The sequence below is a fragment of the Hypanus sabinus genome, chromosome 7 (genome assembly GCF_030144855.1).
Source record: "Hypanus sabinus isolate sHypSab1 chromosome 7, sHypSab1.hap1, whole genome shotgun sequence".
Taxonomy (NCBI): domain Eukaryota; kingdom Metazoa; phylum Chordata; class Chondrichthyes; order Myliobatiformes; family Dasyatidae; genus Hypanus; species Hypanus sabinus.
In genome coordinates, this window is record NC_082712.1 from 174,448,136 (window position 1) to 174,468,392 (window position 20,257).

The 20,257-nt window shown below is 42.1% G+C and overlaps 1 protein-coding gene across 1 annotated transcript in view; it reads left to right on the top strand.

Moving 5' to 3' along the window:
• The window catches only part of kiaa1549la (KIAA1549-like a), a 250,266-nt gene that overhangs the window by 195,047 nt on the left and 34,962 nt on the right, over positions 1–20,257 (top strand). The window contains exons 16-17 of the mRNA XM_059976387.1: positions 1,489–1,709; positions 5,629–5,761. Coding sequence (XP_059832370.1) covers positions 1,489–1,709; positions 5,629–5,761 — 354 coding nt within the window. The remainder of the gene's footprint in view (positions 1–1,488; positions 1,710–5,628; positions 5,762–20,257) is intronic.

Consider the following 20,257-nt stretch of genomic DNA (forward strand, 5'->3'; position numbering starts at 1 on the left):
AAACTGTTTTGAATCATTGAATGACTGTCTTCAGACTCCTGCACCTCCTCCCTGATGATAGCAATGAGAAGCGGGTACTGAGTGATGGCGGTCCTTAATGATGGATGCTGTCTTTATGAGGCATCGTGATTTGAAGGTGCCCTCGATCCTAAGGACGCTAGTGCTCATAATGGAGCTGACTGAGTTTACAACTTTCTGTAGCTTTTTCCAATTTTGAGCAGTCACCCTTCCTTACCAGATGGTGATGTAACCAGTCAGAACGCTCTCCATGATGCATCTACAGAAATTTGCAAGTGTCTTTGGTGACATACCAAGTCTCCTTAAACTCCTAATGAAATATAGTTACTGTTATGCCTTCTTGTAATTGCATCAGTAAGTTGGGCCCAGGATAGATCTTCAGAGATCTTAACACCCAAAAATTTGAAACTGCTCATCTTATCCACTGCCTGAAATGCAGTCACTGATGTTAGATAGAAAGTCATTAGACCTTAATAATTGTCAGTAACAATCCCACAAATGGCCAACAACTGCTGAGTTCCTCCAACCCAACTCCTAGAAGGTGATTGATTTTGATTGTAAAAGATTATTTGGAACTTACTGAAGAGACTTCTCAAAAAGCACGTTGGTTCAAAGAGCACCATGGTAAAGTAATGGTTAGGAGGACGCTATTGCAGCTCAGGGCATTGGAGTTTGGAGTTCCGGAGTTCAATCCCGACATCCCCTGTAAGGAAGTTTGTATGTCATTCCATGAGTACGTGGGTTTCCTTCAGGTGCTCCAGTTTCCCCCCATAGTCCAAAGACGTACCGATCGGTAGGTTAATTGGTTATTGTAAGTTGTCCTGTGATTATGCTGGGGTTGAATCTGTGGGTGGTGCTGTTCATTGGGCTGCACAGTTTTGTTCCACTCTGTATCCCTAAATAACTAAATAAATAAAACCGTGGAATAGCAACAGGTAAAATCATAAACACTTCAATTGGACAAGAAGTCTTATGAACAAGAAGCTCATTAAGCAGCTTTCTTTACTTTCCCCATCTCTGCTGTGTAGGCCCCTCCTCAGTGCATGTGTTTCCTTTTTATAGTGCGTCTCCTTTCACTGATTTTTTTTTCATCCTGTCTCATAGTCTTTATTTCTGTTATTCCCTTTATGAGATACGGTGTGTGTCCACCTGGGGCTCTCTTCTTCTAGTTCCCCCTTTTTGCTCTATTACCTTCTATCTATTATTCAACATTCTGTGTCCATTGTCAGATCAAATCACCGAGCATGCTTGGGCAGTTCGCAACTGGCACCAACATAGCATGCCCACAACTTGCTACCCCTAACCACAATGATACCGTGCAGCCCCTCATTTTTATAAATAATTAAAATTTACTTTAATTTTTATGTCTTGCGCTGGTCTGCTGCCAAAAAACAACAAACTTCATGACTTACACAGCAATAATAAACCTGACTGGTTCTGAAGTTCTCTCTTCCTTTCTGTCCTCGCTAGGTGAACAAAGCGCTAAAGCAGAAATCGGACATTGAGCACTATCGGAACAAGCTCCGCCTGAAGGCGAAGAGGAAAGGCTATTACGACTTCCCCGAGGTGGAGAATGGTCAGCCCAGCCTGGAGCAGCAGAGGAAAGTCTACGAGAAGGGACAGATGGAAGTTAGTCGCGCCTTGGAGACCGAGATACGGGCATCCTCCACGTACTCGGAAGCCAGAAACAGGTGAGGATGGTGGAAGATGAGGAATCCGGGACCCGGGTGGGGAAATTTAATGACCTCAGAATCAGAATCAGGTTTAATATCTCTGGTATACTGAATGGTGTGAAATTTGTTGTTATATATTGTAATACATAATAATAAAAACTATAAATTACTATAAAAAGTATATGTAAATTTTCATATATTCATATATACGAATAAATTAATTTTAAAATTAAACTAAATAGTGCAAAAAGAGAGGGGGGAAATCTAATATCATACTCATGGGTTTATCGTCCATTCAGAAATCAGATGGCAGAAAGACAGAGGCTGTTCCTGAAATGTTGAGGCTTCCTGATGATAGCAATGAGAAGAGGGCATGTACTGATTGATGGGGTCCTTAGTGATGTTGCCTTTTTGAGGAATCGACTTTTGAAAATATCCTGGTGCCCATAATGGAGCTGGCAGAGTTTATAACTTTCTGCAGCATTTTCTGTTCCCGTTGCAGTGGCCCCTCCATACCAGATGGTGATGCAATCAGTTAAAGTGCTCTGCACATAGAAATTGAGAGTCTATGGTGACACACTGATTCTCCTCAAGCTCCTAATGAAATATAGCTGCTGTTGTGTAATTGCATCAAAATGTTGGGCCCAGGATAGATCCTCAGAGGTGTTGACACCCCAGGAACTTGCAAATGCTCACCGTTTCCACTGCTGATCCCTCAATGAGGACTGGTGTGGGTTCCCTCGACTTCCCCTTCCTGAAGTTCAAAATGAATTCCTTGACCTTACTGACATTGAGTGCAATACTGTTGCTGTAACATCACTCTACCAGCTGATCTGTCTCACTCCTATACACCTCCTTGTCACCATCTGAAATTCTACCAACAGTATTTGTGTCGTTGGCAAATTTATAGAAGGTGTTTGAGCTGTGCCAAGACACACCTTGAGTTATTTTGAACTTAACTGCTGTTCAGAAAAGAGACAAAAGAGTGCAGGTGGTGGAATCTGGAGCAGCAGACAAATGCTGGAGGACCTCAGCAGATTGGTGGAATCCAGTTCTATTAGTTTAGTGTTACTTGCAGCCAACTAACTGGCACATAGGATTGGAGAGGCAAGATTCACAAGAGCAATATAAACATAAATTATACAAGAAAGAGCACAATTAGAACAGAAAAATACAAAGTCCATGGTAGTGCAAAGCAGTCGTGGCGTTGTATTAGCAATTAGAGTTGTGCAGGTTCAATTAAGAACCGAATGTTTGAAGGAAAGGACACTACTGTACAAAAGCCTGGGGCACATATATATAGCCAGGATGCCTAAGACTTTTGCACAGTACTGTAGTAATTTACTGCTGCCACAAAAAAAATCATGACATATATGAGTGATGATAAACACGATTCTGATATAGGTCTCTATTGTGGACTGAGAATGGGAAGGGGGCAGGGAGAGGGGAATCATGGTTGGGAAAAGGAGAGGGAGAGGAGAGGGAGTGGGAAGCACCAGAGACGTTCTATAATGATCAATAAACCAATTGTTTGGAATCAAGTGACCTTGCCTGGTGTCTCAGGACTGGATGTGTCTGCACCTGTGCCACCCACATCCCACACCTGGCACTCCTCCTCTGCCACCTGTCCCACACCCGTCCTGCAGCGCTCCATCATCACCAATCCCAACATCCTTTGTCCATGCCAAATTTACAAACTTGCTCGCCGCTCCACATTGACAAATACAGTACTATGCTACGGTCTTAGGCACCATGTGTGTTAGGTAGTGTTTCTTGTACTGAAGCTCTGGAGCTGTACTTGGCACTTTCTTCCAGCCCAAGCAACAACCTTCCAAACCTCTCTGTTTCCCCTTGCTTTGCCAATTATTCAACTAAGATCTTCATTGTTGATACATGGCTATTGTACAGAGAGGGACCTGGAGATCCACTGTGTTGGCACTAAAGATGGCTAGGACTGTGAAAGAGTTCCTGCTGAGTGAATATTTATTTATGTATTTATTTATCTAGTATTAAGAGATACTGAACAGTAACAAGCATTTCTGGCCCAAAGAAATCACAATGATCAGCTACACCCATGTAACCTGTTAACCCACTGACCTGCATGTGTTTGGAATGTGGGAGGAAGCCCATGCAGTCACGGGGAGAATGTACAAACTCCTTGCAGACAGCAACGGGAAACTTCTACTTTACACTGCTGCCTAACTTAAGAAATATGGTCTAAATTAAGAAATAGAGCCACCAAACTCATGAACTCTGGATTGCTCTTTGACCCATGTGCTTGGGTCATAGAGTCATTGAAAAGTACAGCACTGAAACAGGCCTTTCTGCCCGTCTAGTCCATGCTGAGCCATTTAAGCTTCCTTCTTCCATCTACCTACACTAGGACCATACCCCTCCATACCCCTACCATCTATGTACCTATCCAAATTTCATTTAAACATTTAAATTGAGCTCGTGTGCACAACATGTGCTGGCAGCTTGTTCCACACTCACACCAACCTCTGAGTGAAGAAGTTTCTTGTCATGTTCCCCTTAAACTTTTCACCTTTGACCTCTCGTTGTAGTCCCACCCATCCTCAGTGGAAAAGACTGCTGCTTGTATTTACCTTATCTGTATTCCTCATTTTGTATATCTTTATCAAATCTTCCAATCTCCTACATTCTAAAAGATAAAATCCTAACCTACTCAATCTTTCCATGTAACTCAGGTCCTCCAGACCCGACAACATCCTTGTAAATTTTCTCTGTACCCTTTCAACCTTATTTACATCGTTCCTGTAGGTAGGTGACCAAAACTGACACAATACTCCAAATTAGGCTTCACCAATGCTTTGTACAACTTCAACATAGCAACCCACCTCCTGTACTCAGTACTTTGATTTATGAAAGGCAGTCAGCCAAAAGCTTTCTGTACGACTGTATCAACCTGCGATACTGTTTTCGATGAATTATGAACCTGTATTCCCAGATCCCTTTGTTCTACCGCACTCCTCACTGCCCTACCATTCACTGTGTAAGACCTGGTTGGTCCTCCTGAAGTACTACACTTCCCACTTGTCAAGCCAAAGAGAAGGCAAAGAGCATCTCAGTGTTTAGACATTGCCCTCGTCCAGATCCCCAAAGAGCACGTGACTCACAACATGTTTTGTTGAAGTTCCCGGAATCAGAGTCAGGTTTAGTATCACTGACATACTACTGTACATTGTGAAATTTGTTGCTTCATGGCAGCATTACAGTTCATAAATTATGTTACAAAACTAAGTAAATGGTGCAGTAGACAGATAGTAAAGTAGTATTCATGGGTTCAAAGACCATTCAGAAATAAGATGGTGTAGGGTAAGAATCACGAAGTGTGAAGTTTCTGTTTCTCCCCTCTGATGAGAAGAAGGCATATCCTAGATGGTGAGGTACCTTAATGATGGATGCTGGCGTCTTGAGGCACTAGCTTTTGAAGATGTCCTGGATATTGGGCAAGGTGTGACCAGATGGAGCTGGCTGAGCCTACAACCCTCTGCAGCCTCTTTCCATCCTGTGCACAAGAGCCTCCACACCAGGCTCTGACGCAACCAGTCAGAAGGCTCTTCACCGTACCTCTATAGAAACTTGGTAGAGTCTTTGGTGACACACCATATCCCCTCAAACTCCTTATGAAGTATATTTGCAGGCATGCAGAAACCAGTTGCAAGGTGATTCTTCATTCCAGATAACAACATTCCCCCGGTGTTTATTCTGCTCTGATTTTAACTTTGTTAAAAGGCATTTGGACAGGTACGTGGATGGGAAAGGTGAAGAGGGATATGTACCAAATGGACCAACTTGGATGGGTGGCTTGTTTGGCATAGACCAGTTGGGTTGAAGAGCCTGTTTCCTTGCTGTATGACACTGTGACTCTGATTCTTCTTTATTTTTTTTTGGAATGATTGGGGAACCTGTGCAGGCAATCCCAGGTGAAGAACACAGTGTACAGGAGTAGGCAGTCTCTGAACAGCCCGAGTCCGGGAGGGACTGAGATGGACTTGCTAGTCACCAGGGAGAAGTCACGCCGAGGGATTCGCAACAACGGATATGATGTAAGTCAATCTAGATGAATTCTTTTTGCACCAACTTATGTGCTACATACTCCAGCCTCCCAATGGAAGCATCTCACTGGTTAGATTGAGTTTTTAAAAAGGCATTTAGCATGCTTGCTCTCCCTAGTTGGGGTATTGAATATAAGACTCAGGAAGTCATGTTAGGCCTTTACAGAACTTGAGTTAGCATGCACTAGCATTATTGTGTGCAGTTCTGGCTGCCCCATTGCAGGAAGCAACCACGGGCTAGTGAGGCCAGAACTAGGAGGCTTATACAGGTTAATACCTACCTAAGGAGTTGATATTGGAAGGAGGGTTTAAGTTTTTGAATCACTGGGCTCTCTTCCAGGGAAAGTGGGACCTGTACAGAAGGGATGTTTTGCACTTGAACAGGAGGGGGAATAATATCCTACAGGGACGATTTGTTAATGCTGCATGGCGGTGTTTAAACTGGAGTTGCAGGGGGATGAGAAGCAGAGTGCCAGAACATTTAGTGGAGAGGAATCAAAAGGTTGAGCATGGTGCGCCTGGTATCCTGAGCTGCCTATCTTTCAATGCGAGAAGTATCATAGAAAAGGTGGATGATTGTGCTGAAGATGAGGTAGCTGGTTTACGAGCAGAGATAATGTTTACTGAAGATAGGCTGTTGATAGGGCAAAATTGCAGTCAACAGGATGAGTTGCAATTTAAAAGGCAGACAAAATCGAAAAGGGTGAATACAGAACTGAAGGTGTTATATGTGAATGTGCTCAGTATACGGAAAAAAGGTCGAAAAAGGACTGTACAGCACAGTTGCAGATTGGCAGGTTCACTGTTGTAGGTGTTACTCAATCATGGCTGAAAGAAGATTGTAGTGGAGAGCATAATGTCCAAGGATACACATTGTATTGAAAGGACAGGCAGAAAAGCAGAGGGGTTGGCATTGCTCTGTTGGTAAAAAATGAAATCAAATCATTAGAAAGAAGTGGCATATGATCAGAAGTTGGTGAATCATTGTGGATAGAGCTAAGGACCTTGAAGGGTAAAAAGACCCTGATGGGAGTTGTATACAGACCCCCAAACAGTAGTAAGGATGTGGCCTACAAATTACGATGTGATACAGATGTGATGCATGCCAAAAGGATAATGTTACAATAGTCATGGGGGATTTCAATATGTAGGTAGATTGGAAAACTAAGGTTGGTGCTGAATCCCAAGAGGGGGAATTTCTAGAATGCCAACGAGATGGCTTTTTAGAGCAGCTCATGGTTGAACCCACTAGGGATCAGCTATTCTGGATTGTGTGTTGTGTAATGAACCAGAGTTGATTAGCGACCTTAAGGTAAAAGAACTCTTAGGGGCAAGTGATCATAATATAATCAAATTCACTGTGAAATTTGAGAAGGAGAAGCTAAAGTCAGATGTATCAGTATTAAAATGGAGTAAAGGGAATTTCAGAGGCATGAGAGAGGAGTTGGCCAAGATTGATTGGAAAAGAACACTGGCAAGGATGACAGCAGAACAGCAATGGCTGGAATTTCTGGAACCAATTCAGAAGGCAGAGGATATATATATATCCCAAGGAGAAAAAAATATGTTATTAAGGAAAGATGACTCAACTGTGGCTAACAAGATAAGTCAAAGCCAACATAAAAGCCAACGAGAGGACATATAACACAGCTAAAATTAATGGGAAGTTCAAAGATTGGGAAGCTTTTGAAAACCAATAGAAGGCAATGAAAAAAGTCCTTAAGAAGGTAAAGATCAAATATAAAAGTAAGCTAGCCAGTAATGTAAAAGAGAGTGCCAAAAGTTTATTCAAATACATTATTCAGATGATAAAGAGAGGCAAGTGCGTATGTAAGAAAATGATGCTGGAGAGGGAGTAATGACAGACAAGGAAATGGCGGACAAACTGAATAAGTATTTTGCATCAGTCTTCACTGTGGAAGGCACCAGCAGTATGGTGGAGTTCCAGGTGTCAGTGATCAAGAGGAGTGTTGTCTTACTATTACTAGGGAGAAGGTTCTTGGGAAACTGAAAAGTCCGAAGGTAGATAAGTTACTTGGACTAGATGGTGTACACCCCAAGTTCTGAAAGAGATGGCTGAAGAGTTTGTGGAGGCATTAGTAATGATTCTTGTAACAACAAGCAGTTTAGATAAAGGAGAATCAGTTGATGTTGTGCACTTGGATATTCAGAAGGCCTTTTACAAGGTGCCACACGGGAGACTGTAACAAGCTATGAGCTCCGATATAATAAGAAAGATTCTAGCATGGATTGGCAGGGGGCAAAGAGGGGCAATAAATTGGAGCCTTTTCTGGATGGCTGCCAGTGACTAGTGGTATTCCATAAGAGTCTGTGTTTAGTCCTATTCTTTTTACAGTTATATGTCAATGATTTGGATTGGTGGCTTTTTTGCCAAAGTTTGTAGACGATATGAAGATAGGTTGAAGGGCAGGTATTTTTGAGGAAGTAGAGAGGCTACGGAAGGACTTAGACAGATTAGGAGAATGGGCAAAGAAATGGTAGATGAAATACAGTGTCAGGAAGTGTATGATAGTGATAGAAGAAATTGGTATGATATTGGTGTTACGAACCCCGTAACTGGGTTACTTACCAGCAAAGATAGAGACGTCCGTTGAAGTCTGATGATACTATTTTTAACAGTATTTATTAGTAAAAATACACAAAAATAATATCAATGCAAATACACAGATAATATACGGCGTCAATACTAAACCTAAAAGTGCGGGTATAATAATAATCAATAAGAAATAAGCTCTATTGTTGTCTAGGGGATAATGAGTTGTCCGACGGAAATATAAAGTTCACTCAGTTCATGCAGGCTGCAGCCGTTGGGGACCGCTGTGTTTCAATTGTTGGAGCCAGAGAGAGATATTGAGAAAAACTTGCCGGCTTTCCTTTATGATTTCGATCCGTCAGGTTGTTGTGGCCATTCAAGTGTGATCTCTCCTCTAGCTAAACCATTCTTCCGTGATGAGCTCGCCACCCTGGCAAGGGAGGACGCACATGAACCCTCACCGGCTTTTGCTATAAAACGCTGTCACAGGATTTCTAGCGTTTCTCCTGGTGCGTCTAAAGGGGTTGTTCCCCAGACCCCTCTTTTATCCTCACTCACGGGGTCTCAGATGTCAATCAGGTTGGGATGATGCAATCCTTCAACCAGACCACTTTGGTTGTCCCCTGAGGGGTTTCAATGAATAGTACAGTACTGAATACACAATTCCGTCTCCAAGAGACAATGGCCGTTATCAGTGATTCCGTTCCGCTGATGTCAGGACACATTCCAAACCTTGTGTATTCTGGATGTCTCTCTCTCATTTCCTGGGTCTCAGACCCGAAATAATAGCGATCTTGTGATTCTCAAAAAGGACTTTGTACCCTTCGGCCCCTCAGAGTTGCTTCACATTCGTAACATTGGTATGATGTTGGTAGAAGAAATGAAAGAGTTGACTATTTTCTAAATGGAGAGAAAATACAAAACCTGAGACAGAAAATCTGAGTCCTTGTGCGGGATTCCCTTAAGGTTAATTTTCATGTTGATTCTGTGGTGCCGAAGGCAAATGTGATGTTAGCATTCATTTCAAGAGGACTAAAATATAAAAGAAAGGATGTCATGTTGTGACTTTATAAATGATTCCAGAATTGAATATGTTGTCATATAAGAATGTCTGACGGCTCTGGGCCTGTATTCACGAGAATTCAGAAGAATGAGGGGTGACCTCATTGAAGCCTATTGACAGAGTGGATGTGAATAGGATGTTTCCTCTGGTGGGAGAGTCTAGGACCCCAGAGGACACAACTTCAGAATACAGGGCGTCCTTTTCAAATGGAGGTGAAAGGGATTTCTTTAGCCAGAGAGTGCTGACTCTATGGAATTATTTGTCACAAGTAGCTGTGGAGGCCAAGCCTTTATGTACACTTAAGATAGAGATTCTTGATTGGTCAGAGTATGAGGGGATATAGGGAGAAGGCAGGAGATTGGGGCTGAGAGGGATCAGCTATGATAAAATGGCAGAGCAGATTTGATGGACAAAATGACCTAATTCTGCTCATATATCTTATGGTCTTGATGACTTTATTTCCAGGAGTATAGGAGAATTTTAAGCGCTTTGATGGAGGTATACAAAATGATGAGGGGTATAGATAGGGTAAACGCAAGCAGGCTTTTCCCACTGAGGTTGGGCAAAACTCGAACTCGAGGTCATAGGTTAAAGGTGAAAGGTTTTTAAGGGAGAGGGGGATCTTCTTCATTCAGAGGGTGATGCAAATGTCGAATGAGCAGCCAACGGAAGCAGAGGATGAGGGTTCATTTTCAACATTTATGAGAAATTTGAATAAGTACATGGAAGGATGCAGTATGTAGAGCTAAGGTCCAAGTGCAGATCGATAGAACTAGGCAGAATACCAGGTGGGCATGGACTAGATGGGCTTATGGGCCTGTTTCTGTGCTGTAGTGTTCAATGACTCTATGTACTTATAAAACCAATGTAGCAAGGTGACATTTTGATGGATGGTTGTAGGAATGTCTTGTACTGGGTGTAATCAAAGTCCGTAGCAGCGGGTCTTGAACTTCAGGAAGGTGATTGAAGTTTCTGTCATGTTCCCTGAGGGACAATGTATGTGCCGGGCTAATACAATGCACATAAAGTCCATCATCTTATTTGAGATGTACAGTTTGTGTCTGGGTTTGTGCCTGAAAAACTAAATACAGTGTTAGCATTCACTTTGAGAGGACTCAAATATAAGAGCAAGGATGTGATGCTAGGGGTTTATTAGGCAATAGTCAGACTGCACTTGGAGTATTGTAAGCAGATTTGAGCCCTTTATATAAGAAAAGATATGCTGGCACTGGAGAGGGTCCAGAGGAGGTTCACAGGAATGAAGGGGTGAAGATATTCAAAGCATTTGTTGGGCCTGTACTTGCTAGAGTATAGAGGAATTTGGGGGGGGGGTGGTATCTGATTGAAATCTATCAAATATTGAAAGACCTAGATAGAGTGTTCATGGAGAGAACGTTTCCTATTGTGGGGGAGTCCAAGACCAGAGGATGCAGCCTCGGAATAGAAGGACATCCATTTTGAACAACAATGAGGAGGAATTTCTGGTGAATCTCTGGAATTTGTTGCTTCAGACAGCTGTGGAGGTCAAGTCATTGGATAGATTTAAAGTGGACCTTAATCGGTTCTTCATTAGTCAGAGTGTCAAATGTTTTGGGGAGAAGACTGAAGAATGGGGTTGAGAGGGGTAATAAATCAGGCATGATGGAATGGCAGAGAAGACTTAATGGGCTGAATGGCCTAATTCTTGTCCTATGTCTTATGGTCTTGTAGGCTTATAGTATTAGCTCTATAAGTCTGCTGTTGAATGAATCATCACTATCGATCATGCCAGTTGCTGATAGACATTCAATGTCTAACCGGTAGCCAAGGGAAGGCTAAACACTATCCAATGAACATTCCTGTCCTGTTCGACAGAGGGAAATAATTTCCAGTGATGAAGCACCTTATGATATTCCAAACTGATTCGCTAGAGATTGATGATTCCAAATTATGTCAGTTTTTGGTGTGCAGCCAGACAGCACAGCTCGTTTGCACTCAGCAGACATAATGGCATATAAGCAGGCAAGATGGATAGTTCAGTTAAACTGTTATAGGGCCTGTCCGATGATGGAACACTGTTAGAGAGTTGTAAACTTTTACAGCATGGAAAATGGTCCTTATGCTCAGCTGATTCAACGTGTGCTCTATTTCCCCGGATTTGGCACATGTCCCTCTAAACCTCTCCTATCCACGTCCTCATCCAAATTTCTTTTAACTGTTGTTATTGTAAACATAGATGCTAGAAATCCAGAGTAACACAGTCCCAGTAACACTGGACGACAGAGATTTTGCTGAGTTTCTCCAGCAGTTTGCATGTGTTGTCATTGTACCTGTCTCAACCACTCTCTCAAAGATTCAAAGTGCATTTATTATCAAAATATGTATCCTATATCCAGCCCTGAAATTCATCTTCCGCACAGTCGTGAAACAAAGAAGAACCATGGAACCAACCCGTTCAAAGAAAAATATCAAACATCAAACCCACCTTCCCCAAAAAATATCACGCAAATGCAGCATAAAAAAAATGAGTGAAAGCACCGAATATAAAACACAAAATCAAAAGACATATCTCATTCCAGTTTGCGTCATACACTTACCACCCCCTGTGTGAAGAAGTTGCCCCTCAGGTCCCCCTAATGTTACCAGGTTCGGATATGGTCGAAGTGCAGAGTGAGAGGCACTGAAGCGGGTCGATAGTTCACAGACTTTAATCTGAACAGAGTTGAGGGAGAAGATAACAATAAACGCTAGGCCAAACAGGGCTGTTAGCTAAAACACTCAAATGGAAAATGAAGCCTACACTGTGGCTGAAAGGAACAACTAAATATTAAACGAATACCGCTAGTCTTCAGTGTCAGTTGACTTGACAGTCCAATTTCTCTTTCTCATGCAAGGCCGAATGCAAACAGGCAGCGAAGCATTGCTATGCTGGGTTCAAGTCTAGACAATCACTATGACTAAAAGAATGGAGCTATCACAATGAAATAATAATTAGCTGACATGTGCTTATTCACGAGCACAATTGCTGTATCTGCTGCGCTGCTGGATTTGTGGTTGTGACACCTTAACTCTCTTCCCCTCACTTTAAACCTGTGCGTCCTCGTTTTGAACTCCTTTCCTCTGGGAAAAAGTCAAACACTTCCTCCCATGGTAGGGATAGCAAAGCCAGAGGGCATAGGTTTGAGGTGTGAGAAAGGAGTTTTAGAGGGGAGATGGTTTTGCACAGGGAGTGCTGCCAGAGAAGGTGGCTTTAGACACACACTTAAATAGGCAAGGCATAGAAAGATATGAACCTAATGCAGGCTAATGAGATGAGTGTAGACAGACCAAAAGGTCAGCATGTACATGATGGGCCAAATAGCCTGTTTCTCTGCTATGTGACTCTAATTTCCAATCACTAGATTCTATTGCTCACCTGAATTCTAGGGGTAATTTACAGCAGCCAATAAATCTATAAACTTGCATGCTTTTGGGATGTGGGAGGAACCAGAGCACCTGGAGAAAACCCACACGTTCACAGATAGAACGTACAAACTCCACACAGAAAGCAACAAAGGTTGGTATTGAACCTATACCTCTGGAATCGTGACGTAGCCGCTCTTCTATCTGTGCCAGCCCTCAAAATGGGTGAGACACAAGGCTGCAGATGCTGGAAACTCAAGCAACAATCTGGTGTCACCAAAGACTCTAACAAATTTCTTCTGATGTACCGTGTAGAGTATTCCAACTGGTTGCATTACTGCCTGGTAAGGACGGGCTGCCGCCCAGGAAAGTAAAAAGCTGCAGAAAGTTGCAAATTCAGCCAGCTTCATCATGAGCACGTACCTCCCCAGCATTGATAACACCTTTAAAAGGAGGTGCCATCCATCATTATAGACCCTCACCACCCATGACATGCCCTTTTCTCATTGCTACCATCAAGAAGGAGGTACAGGAGTGTGAAGAAACACACTCAACATTTCAGGAACAGCTTCGTCCCCTCTTCGCCACCAGATTTCTGAATGGTCTTTGAATCCATGGACACTACCTCACTATTTGTCTATTGCACCGTTTACTTAGTTTTGTAACATAGTATTTTTTCTGTCTTGCTCTGTACTGCTGCCATGAAGAATGAATTTCACCATTGACAGTAGTACGCCTGTGATACTAAATTTGGATTCAGATTCTGGAAAATTAATTCCTTTCCGCCCACCTATTGAATTTTTCCAGCAAAACTGATTGAATATTGAAAGGATTAGATGAAGTGTATGTGGAAAGGATGTATACTCTGGTGGGGTGTCTCAGACCAGAGGGCAGGAATACAAGAAATTTCCTGTAGAACAGAGATGAGGCACAATTTCTTTAGCCAGAGGGTGGTGAATCTGTGGAATTCATTGCCACATATGGCTGTGGATGATAAATCACTGAGTACATTTAAAGTGGGGATTAATAGATTCTGGATTAGTCAGCGTCAAAGGATATGGGGAGAAGGCAGGAGAATGGGATTGAGACGGATAATTAATCAGCCATGGTGGAATGGCAGAGCAGACACAAAAGGGTTTGATGTTTAGATTGTTAAGTACGTGGTCTTGTTGGGGTGCCATAGTAGCATAGCGGTTAGCACAACACTATTGCAGTTTGGGGCATCGTAATTCGGAGTACAATTCCAGTGTCCTTTTTGTAAGCAAGTTTTTACATTCCTTCCCATGTGTGCTTGGTTTCTCTGGGTGCTCTAGTTTCCTTTGACAAGTGAAAGAAATACCGACTGCAAGGTTAATTCATCATGGTAAATTGTCCTGGAATTTGGCTGAGGTTAAATCGATGGATTGCTGTGCGGTGTGGCTCATAGGGCCAGAAGGGCCTATTCTGAGCTGTATCTCTAAATAAGTAAAGTGTTCTGGCTAATCACCCTGTTAGAAACCCCAGTTTCAACATGTTCTGGAGCCCTGAAGGCAACAGACCTGTGTATAAGACATTATCCCTTTGAATTCATTGTAATCATGCCATTGACAGAATGGAATCAGTTAAGAGGTAATTACAGATATCAATAGGCTTTCAAAATGCAAAGTGTTCCAGGCTTTTGTTAATCGAATATTGATGGTGGCACTTTGTAATGGAAATCTGTATTGTTGAGGCAAGCAGTAATGATTTGAGTTCCAATGTGGCATTCATTGCAGGGTGCATTTACATTTACAGTATAGAGCAATACACAAAAAACTGGAGGAACTCTGTAGGCGAGGCAGCATCTATGGAGGGACAAATCGTAAACCGGAAAAGACTGCAGGAAGTCAGGCAGCATTCATGGAGGAAGATGGACAGTTGACATTTCCATAAAACATAGAAGCAGAACTAGGCCATCTGGATTATCGAGTCTAGTCTGCTCCACCATTCAATCATAGCTGATTTATTTTCCTCCTCAAACCCATTCTCTTGCCTTCTCCCAGGGCTGCTGCAAAAAGTTGTGAACTCAGTCATCTCCATCAGGGGCACTAGTCTACACTGCATACGGGACACCTTCAAGGAGCAGTGCCTCAAAATGGTGGCATCCATCATTAAGAACACCTGTCAGCCAGGACATTTCCTCCTCTCATTGCTACCATCAGGAAGGAGACACACACTCAATGATCCAGGAATAGCTTCTTCCACAGATTTCTGAATGGGCATTGAACCCGTGAACACGACCACACTAAATTTTGTTCTTTCATTTTGCACTACCTATTTAATTTAACTTAAATATATATATGTTTACTGTAATTTATTGATTTATTATTATGTATTGCAATGTACTGCTGCTGCAAAACAACAAATTTTACAACATAAGCCAATGATATTAAACCTGATTCTGATAACCTTTAACACCCTGAATAATCTTGAGCCTATCAACTTCCACTGAAATATGACTTGGCCTCTATGGCCATGTACGCTGTGGCAATGAATTCCACATATTCACCACCCTTCAGCAAAAGAAATTCCTCCCCATCTCTATTCAAAAGGAATATATTCTGAGGCTGTGCCATTAGATTCCCGAATGGTGCATGAACCAATGAACAGTACTTCACTAAGACAAGAAATTCTGTAGAAGCTGGAAATCTAGAGCAACACAAACAAAACACTGGAGGAACTTAGCAGGTCAGGCTGCATCTATGGAAGTGAATACACAGTTCTGATGAAGGATCTCAGCCAAATCATTGACTGTTTATTCTTTTCATAGATACTGCCTGACCTGCTGAGTTTCTCCAGCATTTTGGGTGTGTTATCTTACTTCATTATTCTAGTTTTATTCCACTATTTATTTATTTTCATAATTCATATTAATTCTATGTCTGCAGAAAATTACTAGAAATTTATGGCAGTGGTAATTTATAGTAATTTTATTTGCAAAGACAGACATTTACAATACAGTAAATTACTGCTGCTACAGAACAAAACAAAATCATATCATGTAAGTTAGTTTGATTTTGATTCTGTTTCTGATTCTGACTGCAGAATTGAAATCACAACGATCTTGTTTAAAGGCAGAACAAATTTAAGGGGCCAAGTGGCCCAGCCATCACAAGAAAAGCCCACCCCACCGTTGAGCACATTTACAAGGAGCGCTGCCACAAGGGAGCAGCATCCATCATCAAGGACCTCCACCATCCAGACGGTGCTCTCTTCTCATGGTTTCCATTGGGCAGGAGGTACAGAAGCTTCAGGACCCTCACCTCCATGTTCAGGAGCAGTTATTACCCTAAAACCAAAAGGCCCTGAGCCAGCATAGATATCTTCACTCACCTCAACTCTGAACTGATTCCACAGCCTGTGGACTCAGACAGACATAATTTATTGATCCTGAGGGGAATTTAGTTTCACTTTCAATGACTCAACAACTCAAGTTCTCAGTAGATTTTATTTATTTATTGCTACTTTTATTTGTTTTTTTAAATTTGCGCATCAGTTGCCTGTCAGTTTTTGTGTTTACTTTTTTATTGATTCTATTGTAAGACATGAGACATAGGAGCAGAATTAAGCCATTTGGTCCATCATGTCATTCATTCATGGCTGATTTATTATCCCTTCCAAATTCATTCTCCTGCACTGTCCCTGTAATCTTTGACACCCGTACTAACCAAGAACCCATCAACCTCTGCTTTGAATATACTCAAGGAATTGTCTTGCTCTGCTGTCTGTGGCAATCCTCACCTCTGATTTTGGAATTTTCTCCCCATTTAGAAAATAGTCTTCACCTTTATTCCTTCTACCAAAGTGCATGACCATGCACCTCCCTATAATATATTCCACCTGCCACTTCTTTGCCCATACTCCCAATCTGTCTAAGTCCTTCTGCAGACACCCTACTTCCTCAACGCTACTTGCCCCTCCACCTATCTTAGTGTTGTGCTCAAACTTGGCCACAAAGCCATCAATTCTGTCTTTCAAATCATTGATATATAACATGAAGAGAAGTGGTCCCAACACCAACCCATGTGGATCACTATAGTCACCAGCAGCCAATCAGGCTGTTTATTCACTTTCATATATGCTGCTTGACCTGCTGAATTCCAGCATTTTGTGTGTGTTACACTACTTCATTGTCCCAATTTTATTCCACTGTTTTCATAATTCATATTCATTCTACGTCTCTGCATAAAATTATTATAAAGTTATGGCAGCATTCTTTGCTTCTCTTCGCCTCCTGTCAGTCAGCCAATATTCTATCAGCCTTTCGTGTGGCACCCTTCTGAAAATCCAAGTAAACAACATCCACTGACTCTCCTTTTTGTATCCTGCTTGTTATTTCCTCAAAGAATTCCGGGAGATTTGTCAGACAAGATTTTCCCTTAAGGAAACCGTGCTGATTTTTGTCTGCTTTATCATGTGCCTCCAAGTACCCCGAAACTTCATCCTAAATAATGGATTCCAATATCTTCCCAAGCATATACTGGCCTATACTTCCCTTTCTTCTGCGTCCCTCCCTTCTTAAAGACTGGAGTGACATTTGCAATTTTCCAGTCCTCTGGAACTATTCCAGAATCCAGTGATTCGTGAGAGATCATTACCAATGCCTCCATAATTTCTTCAGCCACCTCTTTCATAACCCTAGGGTGTAGTCCATCTGGTCCTGGTGACTTATCTATCTTCAGACATGTCAGCCTTCCCAAGGTATTAGCAATGGCACTCAATTCCTCTCCCTGACATCTTTCAAATATCTGGCATACTGTTAGTCTTCCACAGTGATGACTGATGCAAAACACATTTCAGTTCCTCCACCATTTCTTTGTCCCCTGTTACTACCACTCCAGTGTCATTTTCCAGCAGTCTAATATCTACTTTTGCTTCTCATTTACTGTTGACATATCTGAAGAAAACTTTTGGCATCCTTTTTGACATTATTGGCTAGCTTTCCTTCATATTTCATCTTTTCCCTCCTTATGGCTTTTTAGTTGCCTTCTGTTGTTTTTTAAAAGTTTCCCAATCCTCTTAATTTTTCACTAATTTTTGCTCTTTTATGTGCTCTTTGGTTTGCTTTTAAGTTGGTTTGGCTTCCCTTATCAGCCATGGTGCCTCATCCTCCTTTTGGAATACTTCTTCATCTTTGGGATGTATCTATCCTGCCCCTTCTGAATTGCCTGCAGAAACTTCAGCCACTGATGTTCTGCTGTCTTCCCTGCTAGTGTTTCCTTCAAATCAACTCTGGCCAGCTCCTCTCTCATGCCTCTGTAATACCCTTTACTCCACAGTAATACTGATACATCAGCTTCCCCCTCTTAAACTGCAGGGTGAATTCTAACATAATATGATCTCTAGCTCCTAAGGGTTCCTTGACCCTAAGCTTTCTGATCAATTCTGGTTCATTGAACAAATCCCTGACCAAAATAGCTGATCCTCTAGTGGGCTTAACCATGAGCTGCTCTAAAAAACCATCTCATTCTAGAAATTTGCTCTCTTAGGATCCAGCGTTAACCTGGTTTTTCCAGTCTGCCTGCATATTGAAATCCCCTACCACTGTTGTAACGTTGCCCTTTTGATATGCCTTTTCTATCTCCTGTTGTAATGTATGTCCTACATCCTAACTACTGTTCAGAGGCCCGTATATAACTTCCATCAGGGTCTTTTTATGCTTGCTATTTCTTAAGTCTACCCACAAGGATTCTACATCTTCCGATCCTATGGTATGTCTTTCTAAGGGTTTGATTTAATTTTTTACCAACATTGCCAGCCCACCCCCTCTGCTGACCTGTGCTGTCAATACAATGTGTAGCCTTGGGTTGTAGGCTCCCAACTGTGATCTTCATTCAGCCATTACTCTGTGATGCCCACAATGTCATACTTGCCAATCTCTAACTGCACTACATGATCATCTACTGTATCCTGTATACTGTGCACATTTAAATATAACACTCTCCATCCTGTATTCGTCACGCTTTTTGATTTTGCCCCCATGCTACACTTCAACTTATCCCCCTCTCTCTCTCTCTCTCTCTGCAATATTGCCCTTTCATCTGCCTGCCCTTCCAACTAATATCACTACACGCTGCATTCAGTAGTATACCGACAGCCCCATCTGCAACCTCCCAGTGGTCCAGAAATCTGAACCCCTGCCTCTTTGCACCAATTCCTCAGCCATACATTCTGCCTAATCACCTTATTTTCACTCTCACTGGCTCATGGTGCTGCCAATAGTCTGGAGATTGCTGCCCTGGAGGTCCTGCTATTCAGCTTTCTACCTCGGTGCCTAAATTCTCTTGTCAGTTCCACTTTCTCTCTGCAGGTTTTTGGTACCGATATGTATCATGGCTTCTGGCTGCTTGCCCTCACCTGTTAGAATTCTGTGGACCCAATCCAAGACATCCTTGACCCTGGCATCTGGGAGGCAAAATACCATCTGTGTGTCTTTTTCACATCCACAGAATCTCCTGTCTGTTCCTCTAAATATGGAATCCCTTATACACGAGTGCACTCCTTTTCTCTTCCTTCCCTCTGAGCCACGGAACCACAGTGTAAACATTGTATTTCTTTGTTCTTCTGTGATTGCCCATAATAAAGTGAATCTCAAGGTTGTATATGATGATATAAATGTACTTCGATAATAAACTTACTTTGAACATTGAATATTGGATTGGACCAGGGTAGTTGGTGGCATCTGTATGGTTGAATTGTCTGTTTCTGTTGGTTCAGAGTCAGAGAACTGTTTTCCCTGAAGAAAACAGAGGCTGAATGGCACTCTTATAAACCTTACATGAACAGGAGTGGTTTAGAAGTATATGAGCCAAACACAGGCAAGTGGGACCAGCTCAGATAGGCAAGCAGAAATCTATGAGGTGTATAATGCCATGAAGGGTCAAAGTTTTTTTTTTACCCATGGTGATAGAGTCTAAAACTTGAGGGCAAAGGTTCAAGGTGAGAGGGGTGAAATTTAAAGGTGACCCAAGGAAGAGGTTTTAAACAAAGAGGTTGGTGGATGTGTGGAATGAGTTGTTAGAGGAAGTGGTAGAGGCAGCTACAATTATATCTTTACAAGATATTATGGTAGGTTCCTGGATAGGGAAGAACACTCCTAACCCCACTACCTCTCATCCCTCTTGTGCACTGTTGATTTATTTTTGTAAATTATGGTTATTTTTCTCTCTTGCACTGCACTGCTGCCGCAAAACAACACATTTCACCACATTCGTCAATGATAATAAACCTGTTTCTAATTCTGAAAGTTTTGCTGGACACCTTCTCTCAAAAACTTTTCTCAATCTGATCACTTCATACTCAGCACTGAGAAGACACTTAGACAAGTGCTTGTGGTAGGAAAGGTTTAGAGGGATAAAGCTGGCCCCATTTAGTTAGTGGGCTAGAATTAAGACCATAGGACATACGAGCAGAATTGGGCCATTTGGCCCATTGAGTCTACTCCACCATTCCATCATGGCTGATTTATTTT